This window comes from Gavialis gangeticus, unplaced genomic scaffold (genome assembly GCF_001723915.1).
Source record: "Gavialis gangeticus isolate Ggan-Ray unplaced genomic scaffold, GavGan_comp1, whole genome shotgun sequence".
In the NCBI taxonomy this organism is placed as follows: Eukaryota; Metazoa; Chordata; order Crocodylia; family Gavialidae; genus Gavialis; species Gavialis gangeticus.
Genome location: NW_017729018.1, coordinates 1,156,840 through 1,169,699, shown reverse-complemented (window position 1 = coordinate 1,169,699; position 12,860 = coordinate 1,156,840). Strand labels below are relative to the sequence as shown.

The 12,860-nt window shown below is 53.0% G+C and overlaps 2 protein-coding genes across 3 annotated transcripts in view; one reads left to right on the top strand and one right to left on the bottom strand.

Moving 5' to 3' along the window:
* The window catches only part of SPPL2B (signal peptide peptidase like 2B), a 187,508-nt gene extending 181,980 nt beyond the window's left edge, over window positions 1-5,528 (bottom strand). Inside the window, exon 1 of one of the 2 annotated variants that reach the window (XM_019513196.1) lies at window positions 5,396-5,528. In XM_019513196.1, the coding sequence (XP_019368741.1) occupies window positions 5,396-5,452 (57 nt within the window). In that variant the 5' untranslated portion in view covers window positions 5,453-5,528. The remainder of the gene's footprint in view (window positions 1-5,395) is intronic. The other variant, XM_019513195.1, reaches the window with a different exon arrangement.
* The window catches only part of LSM7 (LSM7 homolog, U6 small nuclear RNA and mRNA degradation associated), a gene marked incomplete at its 5' end in the record, with an annotated part of 10,012 nt that continues 2,609 nt past the window's right edge, over window positions 5,458-12,860 (top strand). Inside the window, 3 exons of the mRNA XM_019513118.1 lie at window positions 5,458-5,664; window positions 11,006-11,096; window positions 11,225-11,296. Coding sequence (XP_019368663.1) covers window positions 5,458-5,664; window positions 11,006-11,096; window positions 11,225-11,296 — 370 coding nt within the window. The remainder of the gene's footprint in view (window positions 5,665-11,005; window positions 11,097-11,224; window positions 11,297-12,860) is intronic.

The following is a 12,860-nucleotide window of genomic DNA, read 5'->3' as shown; positions in this document are numbered from 1 at the left end:
TATCATTATGGGGGGGGGCAGTGATATGCCCCTGCGCTGCCCCAGGGGTCGGTCCTGCGGCCAGTTTTGTTCAGTATATTCATCAATGACTTGGAAGATGGGAGGGAGTGCATCCTCAACAAGTCTGCAGATGACACCAAGCTGAAGGGAGTAGTAGATATGCTGGAGGGCAGGGCTAGGATTCAGAGAGACCTAGACAAATTGGAGGATTGGACCAAAACAAATCTCATGAGGCCCAATGAGGACAGGTGTAAAATCCTGCACTTCAGACAGAACAATTCTAGGCACTTGTATAGGCTAGGGACTGACTGGTTAAACAGGGTTACATATGAGCCAACAGTATGCCTTTGTTGCCACAAAGGCTAACTGCATGCTGGGATGCAATAGTAGGAACATTACCAGTAGACTAAGGGAAGTGATTCTTCCTCTCTGTTTGGCACTGGTGAGACTACATCTGGAATACTGTGCCCAGTTTTGGGCCCTCCACTACAGAAAAAAATGTGAGAATCCAGCAGAATGCAATGAAAATGGTTAAGGAGCTGGGACACATGACTTATGAGGAGAGGCTGAGGTAACTGGCCTTATTTAGTCTGGAGAAGAGAAGACTGAGGGGGGATTTGATAGCAGCTTTCAACTAAGGTGGTTCCAAGGAGAATGGAGCTAGACTGTTTTCAGCAGTGGCAGACGACAGAAAAAAGAGCAATGGTCTCAAACTGCAGCAAAGGAAGTTTAGATTAGATATTAGGAACAACTCTCTCACTAGTAAGGTAGCAAAGCACTGGAACTTGGGGTGCACAGATACAGATTTTTGGAGCTGATACTGATACCCTATTTTTAAGGAGGCATATCAGTCGATACCGATCCAATTTCTCATACCAGCCTGGCAGCCTGAAGAGCTGTGTGCAGCTGGTAGGTCTGGCATGGTGGAAGGGAAGGGATGTAGGGGGCGCAGATCAAGGCTCCTGAGGTGAGGGAGGAGTGGGGCCGGGGCAAGCGCTACCCAACCAGGGTGAGGCAGGCGCAGGATGGAGCCTCAACTTGTCTGGGGGCCACAAGAGGGAGGGAGGCAGGGGGCAGGCTCCCGCCGCTGGTCCAGTGGCTCATCTGGCACTCACACACTGGTCCAGTGGCTCCCACTGCTTGTTCAGGAAAGTATGGGAGAGGCGTGTGCCCCCAGATATGTGCTCTTTCCAGCAAGGCAGGGCTGCACTTGAGGCAGGTGGCAGAGGCATTGGAAGGGGGCTGTGAGGGTCTGCAGCCACCCCAGAAGTCACCGTAGCACCCCCATCCCCCTCCCAGCACCATTGCTGCCCATCCAGTGTGCAGCCCCACCTTGTCCCGCCTCACCAGGAAGAACTTGGCACAGCCCCAGCCTGCCCTGTGCAAACCCGGGAGCATACCCCCTCTCCCATGCCCTCCCAGATGAGCAGCGAGAGGCTGGACTAGCCGGATGAGTAGGTGAGAACTGGACCAACAAGCCTCTGGACCAACAGCACACAGCAGCAGGGATGAGTAGGTAAGCACTGGACCAGCAGCACACAGGAGCAAGAGCCGCCCCCCAATCCCAGACAAGCTGCTGATCTGATGTATGGGTGCACCTCTAACTGGAACAGGTTAACCAGACAGGTTTTGGAATCTCCATCCTTATAGGCTTTTAATACCGGGCTAGACAAGGCCTTGGCTGGGCTGATCTAGTTAGGGATGGCCCTGCTTTGAGAGGGAGAGTTGAACTAGATCTCCCGAGGTCCCTTTCCACCCTTAATTTTCTATGATTCTAAGTAATCTGGGAGTATCATGTCCTCTAGATGGAGAGGACAGAAGTTGTTTCTCCCCACCAAGAACAGTTCCTGGCTCCATCCCAGGGTCACCCTCATCAGGAACACACATCAGCAGTAAAAAAAAAAAGGAGTTCTGTAATGATAGGACAGTTCTCGGTCAGGGGTAGGCACAAAGGGCATGGGCAACCTCATGATCTCCTCCAAGCGCAGGGTAACAACTGCTGAAGATGGAGGGCACAGGCAGAGTTCCAACAGGCCTGCTGTGCTGACCTAGTGAGGAAGGGAATCTCTCCCAGGACAGGTGCATGGCTGTGTTTCAGGTTGGGAAGAATATGGAGGCTACTACTCAGGCAGTGGCCATGGCAAGACAGACCACAGAGATGCTGCCTGACACTAAGGCTAAAGGGACATGCAAAACACTTTTATAACAACCCTCAGGTAGCAGGCCGAGAGTATTCTGGGTGTTCACCACATGGCCCCACCTCCACAGCCTTCAGCCTACCTCATCCTCTGTCGCTGACAACCAACACCCCTTACTGGGGCCAGTGTACCTACAGCACCTTCCAGTACCCGTTCCCCACATTTGGGGTTCACAGCAGACCCTGAACCAGGACACACACAGGAGCATGAATGTTCCAGTCAGGCTGCACCCCTACCCTCTCCAGGCTGTAGTTGCCCAGACAACAGGCCAGGGATACTAGCAGCTACTTCACTCAGGTACCCACTCCCAGTAGCCATGGTCTTCAGGCTACAGCCTACCAGCAGTGACCAAACTGTGCTGTAGTCACAGGAATGCATTCCTCTCTCTCCCTCCAGCAGACCTACCCACCGTAGTAATTGAGGACCCTGCCTTCCAAGTCAGTGGTTTGAGCATCACTAACCCCAAACCCCAATGCAGAGGCAGCCCTTCACTCCTCTAGGAAGGGCCATTTGCCATCAGTCTGTGCTCTCCAAGCTCCTATACACAAAGCTTCCCCATCACCCTGCAGCAAGACTGGGACTAGGGCTCTGGACTGCACCTGGTCACAGCCCCACTTGTAAGCAAGTATCTTTGCTCAGGACATCTAGAGACCCACAAAGCCCTCCTGGTTGCAATCCTTTGGGAACCTTTGAAGACAAGGCCTCTGGGAAGCATCTGAAGATGTTTGTTCTCCAGTGCCCTGGCTGCAGAGCTACATGTTCTGCTGTGTTTTGAAGAGCTCTAAATACTCTGATGCCAAATATCTGCCCAGAGCTAAAGAACTCCCTCCACCCTCCCCTGGAGCTTCAAACATAGGTCTGGCCATGGCTAAGACAAACTTGGATATAGGTCAAACAGAGAAACAGAAATTGCCTACATTTAAGAGTGAACCTATTCCATAGGAATCGCCCAAACCTGCTAGATGTTACAACAGTCTTTGCTTAAAGAATTATTTCTGTGACACTGCCTTCACTTAAGCCTAAGACACCACTAATTTGAAACAGATACACTGAAGATCACAGTATTATACTTACAGCATGGCACTAAAAACATTAAGACCATTAAGATGCATACTTGAAGTGTCACATGCATCCTGTTGAGCATGGGACAAGTTACCTCACCTCTCTGTGGCTATTTCCCCATATCTGAAAAAGATGGGACCATCACCTGGCTCAAAAGTTGTGTCTTTTGAGGTGTACTCCAATAGCATTTTTTAGAAATTTTAAGACTCTTATGAAATTGGATTTGTTTACTATTATGGTGGTAGACACCCCAAAATACCAATGATATGACGACTTCTGTTGAGCAAGGTATGCAGTCAGGAGAAGTTATGGAAAAATTAGACAATAAAGATCTCTGCATTATTAACACTGGAAATACAACCCAGGTTACAGTGAGAACTACAACGATTCTTAAAATTCTTTTACCTGAAGATGTGCTACGTAAAAACAACACAACTTACTTAGTAAATCCAAGCTGATCTATTGACTTTGGCAGCAAAAATAAACAACTAAAAATGACTAAAAATTTCCGATCACGTTCATTTGTGTGGTTCTACATAAAGCAGCGGTCGGTAGCATTCAGCCTGTGGAACATCTGGCCCATGAGGCTGCCCTGCACTGGAGACAGGTAGTGGGGCATTACATGCACATTGCAGCTGGGAGCAGAGGAAAAGCAACAGTAGGGAAAAGAGGTGGCAGCTAGGTGAGAACACCAGCTTGCTTCAGACTCAAGATGAGTAATTTCAGCCTGTAGCTCTGAAAAAAATTGCCAATTACTGACATAAAGCACTGAGTTAACGAAGACTCAATTTACTCTAGGGCACTTATTACTAGTGATCACATTTGGCAACCTGAGATTCCATCCTGATACTAAGATTCAAGAAGAATTTGCCCACATGTAGGGGTGGAAAATAAAGTTTTTTAGTTACTGTCTTGTGAACATTCAGAGCAGCCCATCTCAACTGGATATTCAGTTATGCTTACGAGGATTTAGAGGCAGTCTGGCACTATTTGATGCTCCGTTTGTCTTTAACAAGGTTCCAGGAAAGTTCAGTTAATCAAAAAGCAAGCAAACGATGTTATATCAATTATATTCCAGTGTTACTTGCAATACTGAATACCTACATTACTACAATGGAGTTGTTTGCAGTCAGAACTGAAGCTATCCACTTCGCATTGGTAATATTTCTCCGGATGTGTACTTAAGAGATTGCTACAACTGAAAATTTCTAGACACAAAATTGAAAGAAGTTTCCATTGTAACATATTAACATATAACCAAGATTTACACCCACTTTCCCAAGTGTATCCCAGCATAAGTTTCATGAGTGTGAAGGGAAAAAAACATGGTTTTGGCAACAGAAGGCTGGATCTTAAGATAAATGAAAGATCCCAAATACAAAGGAGATGAGGTTCAAGACACTGAGGTTAAAGTTCAATTTACTTATGCACATGACCTTTCATTTCCCTCAGCACATTTTTTGCTACTATTTAGGAGCACGTGAACCCGATTTCCTCATTGTGGATTTACTTCCCAGCCCTCTGCAATACAGGGAGATGGCAACTGTTCCTGTAGCAAGCCACAAAAACCTAAACATTTGTTTCCTTGGGGTGGAACAGGCAAGAAGGCCTAAAAGAACCGCTTGCCAGAGAAGTGCAGGAGGACACAGAGCGCCAAAGTGTTGCAGCTGGTCCCTGGAAATCTCCAAGTTTGTTCGCTTTGCCAGAGCAGATATTTTGAAGAGCTGCTCAGAAGGGAACTACTGCTACCAGCGCTGGGCTTTCGGGCTGGCCACTGAGCCCGAAGACCCTGGCTCCCCTTCATGCCACAGACACGACCCAACCGCGAAGCCACGACCCTTAGCCCCTTCGGGCCCTCGCTGAAAGAAGCAGCCTCCGCGCCAGGGCAGCTGAGGAGGAGAAGGCCTCGAGGGCCGGGCGGGCGCCAGCAGGGAGGCCCGTCGCCTGCCTGCGCACACGAGCCGCCCGAGGGAAGGGGCCAGCCCGCCTCTGCCCTCCCCAGGGCCGCCGGGGCGCTCGGAGCGCAGGCCGGACCCGGCAGGACAACGGGGAAGGGCGCGCGGAGCTGAGCAGCCCTCGCACCGGGGAGGGGCCAGGCCGGGCAGCAGGGCCAGACGCAGGAGCCGGGTACTCACCTGTGCCACGAGGAGCAGCAGCAGCCGGGGCTGGATCCGGCCAGGCCGCACCGCCATGACGCTGCCGCCTATTGTCCCGGAGCGAGCCCGGCCGGGCGCGCCGAGCCCAGTCACCCAGCAACCCGCGCCCGCGCGGAAATCCCGCCCCTTCCGCCCGGGGCAGGGCGGAAAACAACCCGAGCAGCCAATGGCGGGCAGCCGCGGCCCGGAAGCCGGAAGCGGCCCGCGGGAGGGTGGTAGCGCGGCGCGGCGCGGCGGGCGAAATGGCGGTAGGTTGCGGCTGCGCGGGAAGGGCTGGTGCTGGGGCTCAGCTCGCTCGCTCGCTCGGGCCGAGCCCTTGCGCCTCCCGGCGCCGAGCGCGTGTGTGGATGCCGCGGCCGCGGGGGGGACGCCGCTCGCTTTCGCCTGGTGCACAGAGAGGGTCCCGAGGCGGCGGCGGCGACAGTGACCCGGGGCTGGAACAGCAAGTCCTGGGGCGAGAGGCGGAGCCGCGAGGCGTGGGGTGACCGCTCCCCTCGAGGTGGCACGGCGGGACACGAGCGGGCGCGGGCTGCTCGCTGCGGGCCCGGGGCTCCCCGCCCTGCTGCCCTCCCCGGGAGCCCCGCGCTCCCGGCGGCAGAGAGGGGCACAACTCAGTGCCACCACCGCGCACCTGCTTGCTGCCGGCTCCTGGGGGAGGGCCACAGGTCACGGAGGCAGCCTGGGGGGATGCGCCCTGCAGCAGGCAGCTGCGTTCCCCGCACCGTTGGAATGAGCCGGCCATGACTTGAAGTTACCATGAAGTAAGTTTAGATGGGCTATCCTGGAAAATGCCTTCACTTAGAGCAGGGAGGCAGTGCAACAGAAGCTGTGGGCTCTCCATCCCTGAGGGGTTCAAGAAGATGTTGAACAGAGACTGATCGGGGTAATCTAGGCATAGCAATCAATGCCTATGTTCTGATGTGGGTATTTCCTGTGCTTCTGGGCTCCCTGGTCCCCCCTGGCTGTTCTGTCCAGTGTGTCAGGTGTTTTTAGGCTTTCATCAGAGGCACCAGCAGGGAGCTGGTCTGGCTCCATGGAGCCCCTGCCAGCTGGGACCTTGCATTCCTGCCACCCTGCTCTGGGCCCTGCCATCACTGGCCCCAGGACATTGGTGCAGGTCCCATGCTCCCACTGGCTCCCAGCCCGCTCACTCCTAATGCCCCCCAGCCCCATGGTACAGGTACGAGGCAGCGCACAGCCCCAACCCCCTGCTTGTTGGCAGGGAAGAAGCTGGTGCTGAGCATGGGGAAAAGCAGCCCCCACCCACCCCGTGGCCCGTGCTCCCAGCAGCAGCTGCTCGCAGCCCACACAGGGCTGTCCTGAGCAGGCACAGGCAGCACCATGCAGGCTGCAAGTGGCTACAGTGTGGGGCGCTGGGCACGGGGTGGGCGAGGAGTTGCTTTTCCCTGTGCTCAGCACCAGCTTGTAACAACCCCCGCCCCCCCCCCAGCTGCTAACCTGGGCCCCGCCAGCTCTGGGCTTGCATGTTGGGGCTGCATGCGGAGGCAGCAGCTGCAGCCCACTGCCCACTTGCTGCACCGGGCAGTGTTTGCTGCTGCTGTCTGCCCAGAGCTTGCATGCTGGGCAGCCCTCAGGCAGCAGTGGCAAACACTGGCCCATGTGGCAAGCGGGGGGGCAGCAGCTGCTGTTGCCATGCACAGCCTTGATGGGTGAGTCCAGAGCTGGCAGCACCCAGGCTGGCAGCTAGGGTGGGTTACAAGCTGGGGTAGGGGGGAGCTTCCCCTTGCCTGCCCTGTGCCCAGTGCCCTACGCTGCAGCCACTCACAGGCAGCCCCAGTCAGGTTGTGAGTGGCTGCAGTGTGGGGCGATGACCACAGGGTGGGGAAGGGGCCGCTTTTTCCCCAGGCACTTTTCCCTGGTCTCCTTCCCTGCCCTCCCCCTCTTTCCCCCCCGCCCCCTTACCTGAGCTTCTGGCATGCGGCAGCTATTTGGTCCCAGACCAGAAGCCCCTGCTGGGGCTACTGGCTGGGAGGGGCAGGGCCAGGCAGGCCCTGCTGTTGTGGGAGCCCACTGGGTCCTACTGCCCCTGGTTCCTGTCATTTTTGACAGGAACCAAGGGTATATCAATATTAATTTTCATTTTTTTTTAGGGGCCCCACATGCCGGATGGAATGGCTTCATGGGCCGGATCCGGCCTGCGAGCTGTATTTTGCCCACCCCTGGTCTTACCTTTCTACTCAGGATCAGACTAATAGCCATATTTGGGGGCAAGAAAGAATTTTACCTTGTGGGGAGATTGGTATGGACTATGGGGGGTTTTGCCTTCCTCTGAAGCAGGGGCATGGCCCTCTTCCTGGGATCTCTTGAGCATGTATTGACAACATTTTATAAAAGCAGGACATTGGCTGCCATGGTCTCTCTGCTTTTCTTGTGGCAAGGTAGGGCGCTGTGTTTTTTGTTGTGTCAGGACTGACAGCAGTTTTTTGTAGAGTGTAGATTATGGATTGTATAAAATAGTTTGCATAGGGACGATCCTGCCTCAGGCTGGGGTTTGGACTAGGTGACCTAGAGATTCCTTCTAGCCCTGCTTCTCTATGGTTCTAGGTTTGAACCTGCGTGTGTGGTACAAGCCAGCACGTATACAGTCTTCACATTGCTAAAACAACAGAAGTGTATTACAATAATGATAAAAAGCCTAGATTAGAAGGAGCTGTTTTTCTCTAATTATTTCTACTACAGGGGTGGGCAAAATATGGCCTGCAGACTGGATCCGGCCCGTAAGGTCATTCTATCCAGCCCGTGGGGCTCCTAAAAAGTTAGAAGGGCAGTAGGACCCAGGGGAAGCCTGGCGGGCTCCCACAACAGCACGGCCTGCCTGGCCCCACCTCCCCAGCTGGAAGCCCCAGCCAGGGCTTCTGGCCTGGGACCAGGTGGCTGCCCTGGCGCAAGAAGCTCAGGTAAGGAGTGGGGGAGGGCAGGGGAGGACCCCAGGCAGGGAAGCAGCCTGGGGAAAGGTGAGCACAGGGTGGAAAAAGCAGCCCCTTGCCCGCCCTGTGGCTGGTGCCCCACGCTGCAGCTGCTCGCAGCCCACGTGGGGCTGCCTGTGCCTGCTTCAGACAGCCTCGCACGGGCTGTGAGTGGCTGCAGCAGGGAGCGCCGGCCATGGGGCGGGGGAAGGGCTGCTTGCCCCTTCCACCCTCCCGCGCTCAGCTTTTTCCTGGGCTCCTTCCCGGCCTCTTGTCTGCCACATGGCCAGCGCCCTGCTCTACAGCCACTTGCAGCCCAGTGTCTGGAGCAAGCACAGGTAGCCCCATGCAGGCTGCGAGCAGCTGCAGTGCAGGGCACCAGACATGGGGCGGGTGAGGGGCCGCTTTTCCCTCACCCCCGTGCTCAGCACCACCATGTAATCCAGCCCCGCTGCCAGCCTGGGCCCTGCGCAGCACCAGGCTCACCTGTTGGGGCAACAGCAGCTGCAGCCCCCCAGCTTGCCGCATCGAGCAGTGTTTGCCACTGTTGCCTGTGGGCTGTCCAGCCTGCAAGTTCCGGTTGGGCAGCAGCACCCAACAGTGCCTGGTGCGGCAAGCAGGGGGGCCGCAGCTGCTGCCACTGCGCGCAGCCCCAACAGGTGAGCCCAGAGTCAGTGGGGCCCAGGCTGGCAGCAGGGCCGGGTTACAAGCCGGTGCTGAGTGCAGGAAAAAGCAACCCCTCACCTGCCCCATGGCTGGCACCCTGTACTGCAGCCTTTTGCAGCCCATGTAGGGCTGCCTGTGCCTGCTCCAGACAGCCCCGTGTGGGCTGTGAGTGCCTGCAGCAGGGAACACTGGCCATGAGGTGGGTGAGGGGCCACTTTTCCCTGCACTCAGCACCAGCTTCTGGGGGTCAGGGCTGTGTGCTGCCCCCCGCCTGTACCGTGGGGCTGGGGAGCACTGGGAGTGAGTGAGCGGAGAGCCAGTGGGAGCATGGGCCCCCACCAGTGTCCTGGGGCCCAGAGCAGGGCGGCAGGAGTGCAGGGTCCCAGCTGGCAGGGGCTCTATGGAGCCAGGCCAGCTCTACCCTCTCCCTGCTGGTGCAGCCCAGCCTGGCTCCACAAACCCCTGCCAGCTTGTGCCCCACTTTGGGCCCCACCAGTGCTAGCCCTGGGACATTGGTGCCAAGACACTGGGACATTGGTCCCAAGATGGTGACCAGGGGACAGGGCACCTGTTAAGGAATGGGGCTACCCATGCAGCCCTCCACAGCCTGCCAAAACTGGGTAAGCGGCCCTCTGTCCGAAATAATTGCCTGCCCCTGCTTTGGAGCCACATATGGCCCACAGAGTGATTTTTGCCTGGCCCATGGCAAGTGCCTGGGCTGTTGTATGTGCCTGGACACACAGTGGGACTGGGGTAGGGCGGCTCCTGGACCCCATTTCTTGGCAGCCTTGGAAGCAACAGTGGCTCCTTCCAGCTGCCACTGCCGCTGGGCCCATCCACCCCACACCCATCACCAGTGGTGAGACCCATGCCAGCAGTGCACTTGGCTGGGTGGCTGGGATGGTGCCATGGGTCAGTGGGGAGCACTGTTTGGGAGCAGAACAGGCGAGCAGGGCCAGGGAGACCCCAGCTTCTTGGGGTAGCTGGTGACAGTGTGGGACTGGGGCAAAGCTGCGATGCATTCAGCTTTCTCACAGAACTGGGGCTCTGCCCTGGCCTTGTGCTGTCACCTCCCCAAGATCCCAGGGGTTCCATGAAGACCGTCTGGAAACTGTGCAGGCAGGGCACTCCACTGGGCAGATTTGACTGGAGTGCCCTGCCCACATGGTCCCTGGCTGGTTTCCGTGGAAATCCCAGGATCTTGGGTTAGTAACAGCACAGGACTGGGCCAGGGCAGACCCGCAATCTGTTCTCTGCATGCCCCTGCCCATGGAACCTGCTCCCATCACAGGGACTTGTGGGCAGCAGATCAACCCCACCCCATGATCCCAGCCTCACCCGCCCCTCCTGCTCCTGGGCACCACTCCCAGTCTGGTCACAGCACCATCCTACACAAGGAGTTTTGGTGAGTCCTTGCACCAGGAAGAGGTGGGGTGTTGACCTGGCCTGTGGCACCTCAGCAAAACTCCCTATGTGGCCTGTGGGCCCAAATAATTGCCTACCCCCTTATGCTACGTTATCTATATGGAGAAAGTAAAAGATTGTGCATGATTTGTAAGTCAGTAATGCTGTTGTTGAAAATGAAATCTCAAGGGCTTGTAGTGTTCTTTGTTAGGATGGATCAATGATTAGGGCATATGTTACACATCAGAGTGAGGGCAAGGCTTTGAATAACTTGACTTGGATTTGAAGGACCCATTTAATAAATAGGCTGTAGTTGTTTTATTTCAGGTATACCTGTTGTTGGGTAAAACTTATGCAGTACTCTAGATTGAACAAGGATTTGTTGTGTAAGAGAAATTTTAGGCTTAGATTAACCTATATTTTGGGTATTGGCAGTCCACGTTGAAAAATGAACGTATACAAACACTTTTCTGGTATTTGTTAATAGTAATAGCTTGTGTGTTACAGGATTTTATTCTGCTATGCAGTATATCAGCATAATCAAATGATGGCCTTGCTTTACTTCCTGTTAGTTCTTTTTCTTCTTCTCCAGGATAAAGAGAAGAAGAAGAAAGAAAGTATCTTGGATCTCTCAAAGTACATAGACAAAACAATTCGAGTAAAGTTTCAAGGTGGTAGGGAAGGTGAGCTTCAAACTGAATATGTTATTTTTCCTTGCATCTTTGAAAGATTTCTTCCTGAAGTATTTTTCTGTATTTATATATTATGGTCTCTAACTATGCCTTGGGTCTTTTCTTTTTGTCTTTAATAGCTAGTGGAGTCTTGAAAGGATTTGACCCTCTTCTAAATCTTGTACTTGATGGTACTATTGAATATATGAGAGGTATGTAATATGCTATTTGAAACCTTTAACTATAGAAGCTTCCTTTCTTATGAGGATTGCTTTATGGTGAAATCTGAAAGCACCTTCAAACCATTTAACCATAAAATACATCTAAAAGGCAGAGAACTATGGTACCTGTGATCTGACTGACAGTTTAATCCATAGAAGGAAAACAAAATTAAAAGTATTAGGCCAATAAAAGTGACTCTGTGGTGAAAAGTATGGTAAGCATATTGTTGCTGAATCAGTGTTTCATTGTCTACAGTAGTAGTTCTCAACATTCTTTAAACTAAAGGCACCCCTCCAAAATTTTTCAGAATTTAGTGGCACCCTATTAAAAAAAAGTAATATAAATACATTAAAAATATAATATAAATATTCTAAGTGTTTGATTAATGTTATTAATGGATTATGTAATTATTATATTCAGTCCTTCAGGCTGCTGGCTGGGAGTGTTCCCTTAGCTCTGGCTGGCCCTGCACACAGTTGCTCCCAGTGTAGCAGTGGACTCCCCATGTATCTATGGCTCTAGGTCACTGGTGGGGATCAGGAATCACTCAGCCAAGTTCTTCCCTTACTTACTCCAGGGCAATTTCTTCCTGAACTCTAGTTCTGGTGTTGTAACAACTGAGGTGCTGGGTTTGCACATGCAGCACACAGGGAGCTAGTACTGAGGGGGCAGAGGGTAGGCGAAATAATGTATACGGCTTGAGTGGGGAGGGTACAGACCAATTGGTGCTGTGGCACTATCACTGCCCCTGCAGCTGAATGGAACTGTGCATGCAGAGCCAAATTGAGAAGTGGCTGTGGCAGAAAAATACATCTCCCTGCATTATATTATGCAGGCAGATGCAAAACTTCTATTGCAGCTGTTTCCAGTTTGGCTGCAATGTGTCTGCTGAAACCTGAGGCATACAGGACATTTTGACCCCACAGTGGCAGTGGTGCTGGCATCACAGCACCCCAGCTGAGAACAGCTGGTCTACAAAAGTCATTTTGATTGACTGTCCTCCAGGACATACAGATGGTGTTGATTTCTCTCTGTACTCTTGTACACAGCAGTGACCTCTTAGTAGTAATTGTGTCCAGCATCTGACATCACCCTTTTCTCCCAAAATGGATCTCAGCAGGAGCTTATTGTCTCATTCCTTAGGCTCCTTAGAAAAATACTGCTCTTGGTTATTTTATGAAAATGGGTGGATCACTCCTATAAAATTTTATAATTGGCCAAAACAAGCAGCCTGACAACTATGAAAATGTACAACTGACTCTGACTTGGTTTCTTGTGCCATAATATTTTACTTTGTTTTCTTTTTGATTCTTATACAGCTTGAAGTTAATAGCTTGAAGCTATTTTCCATGGGCATGCAAGGACAAAAGTGCATGAGCACTTAATTAATCTTTTGTAAGACAGTGTCTGCCCTGTCAACCACAGTTTTAGGTTTGAATTTTACTATTAGCAGATTTTTAAAGACACTTGCTTAGTCCTAAATACAGTAAAGTCCCTGTTATCCTGCATTTGAGTAACCAAAACACTATTACACAGAATTTCGGGGGGGGGGGG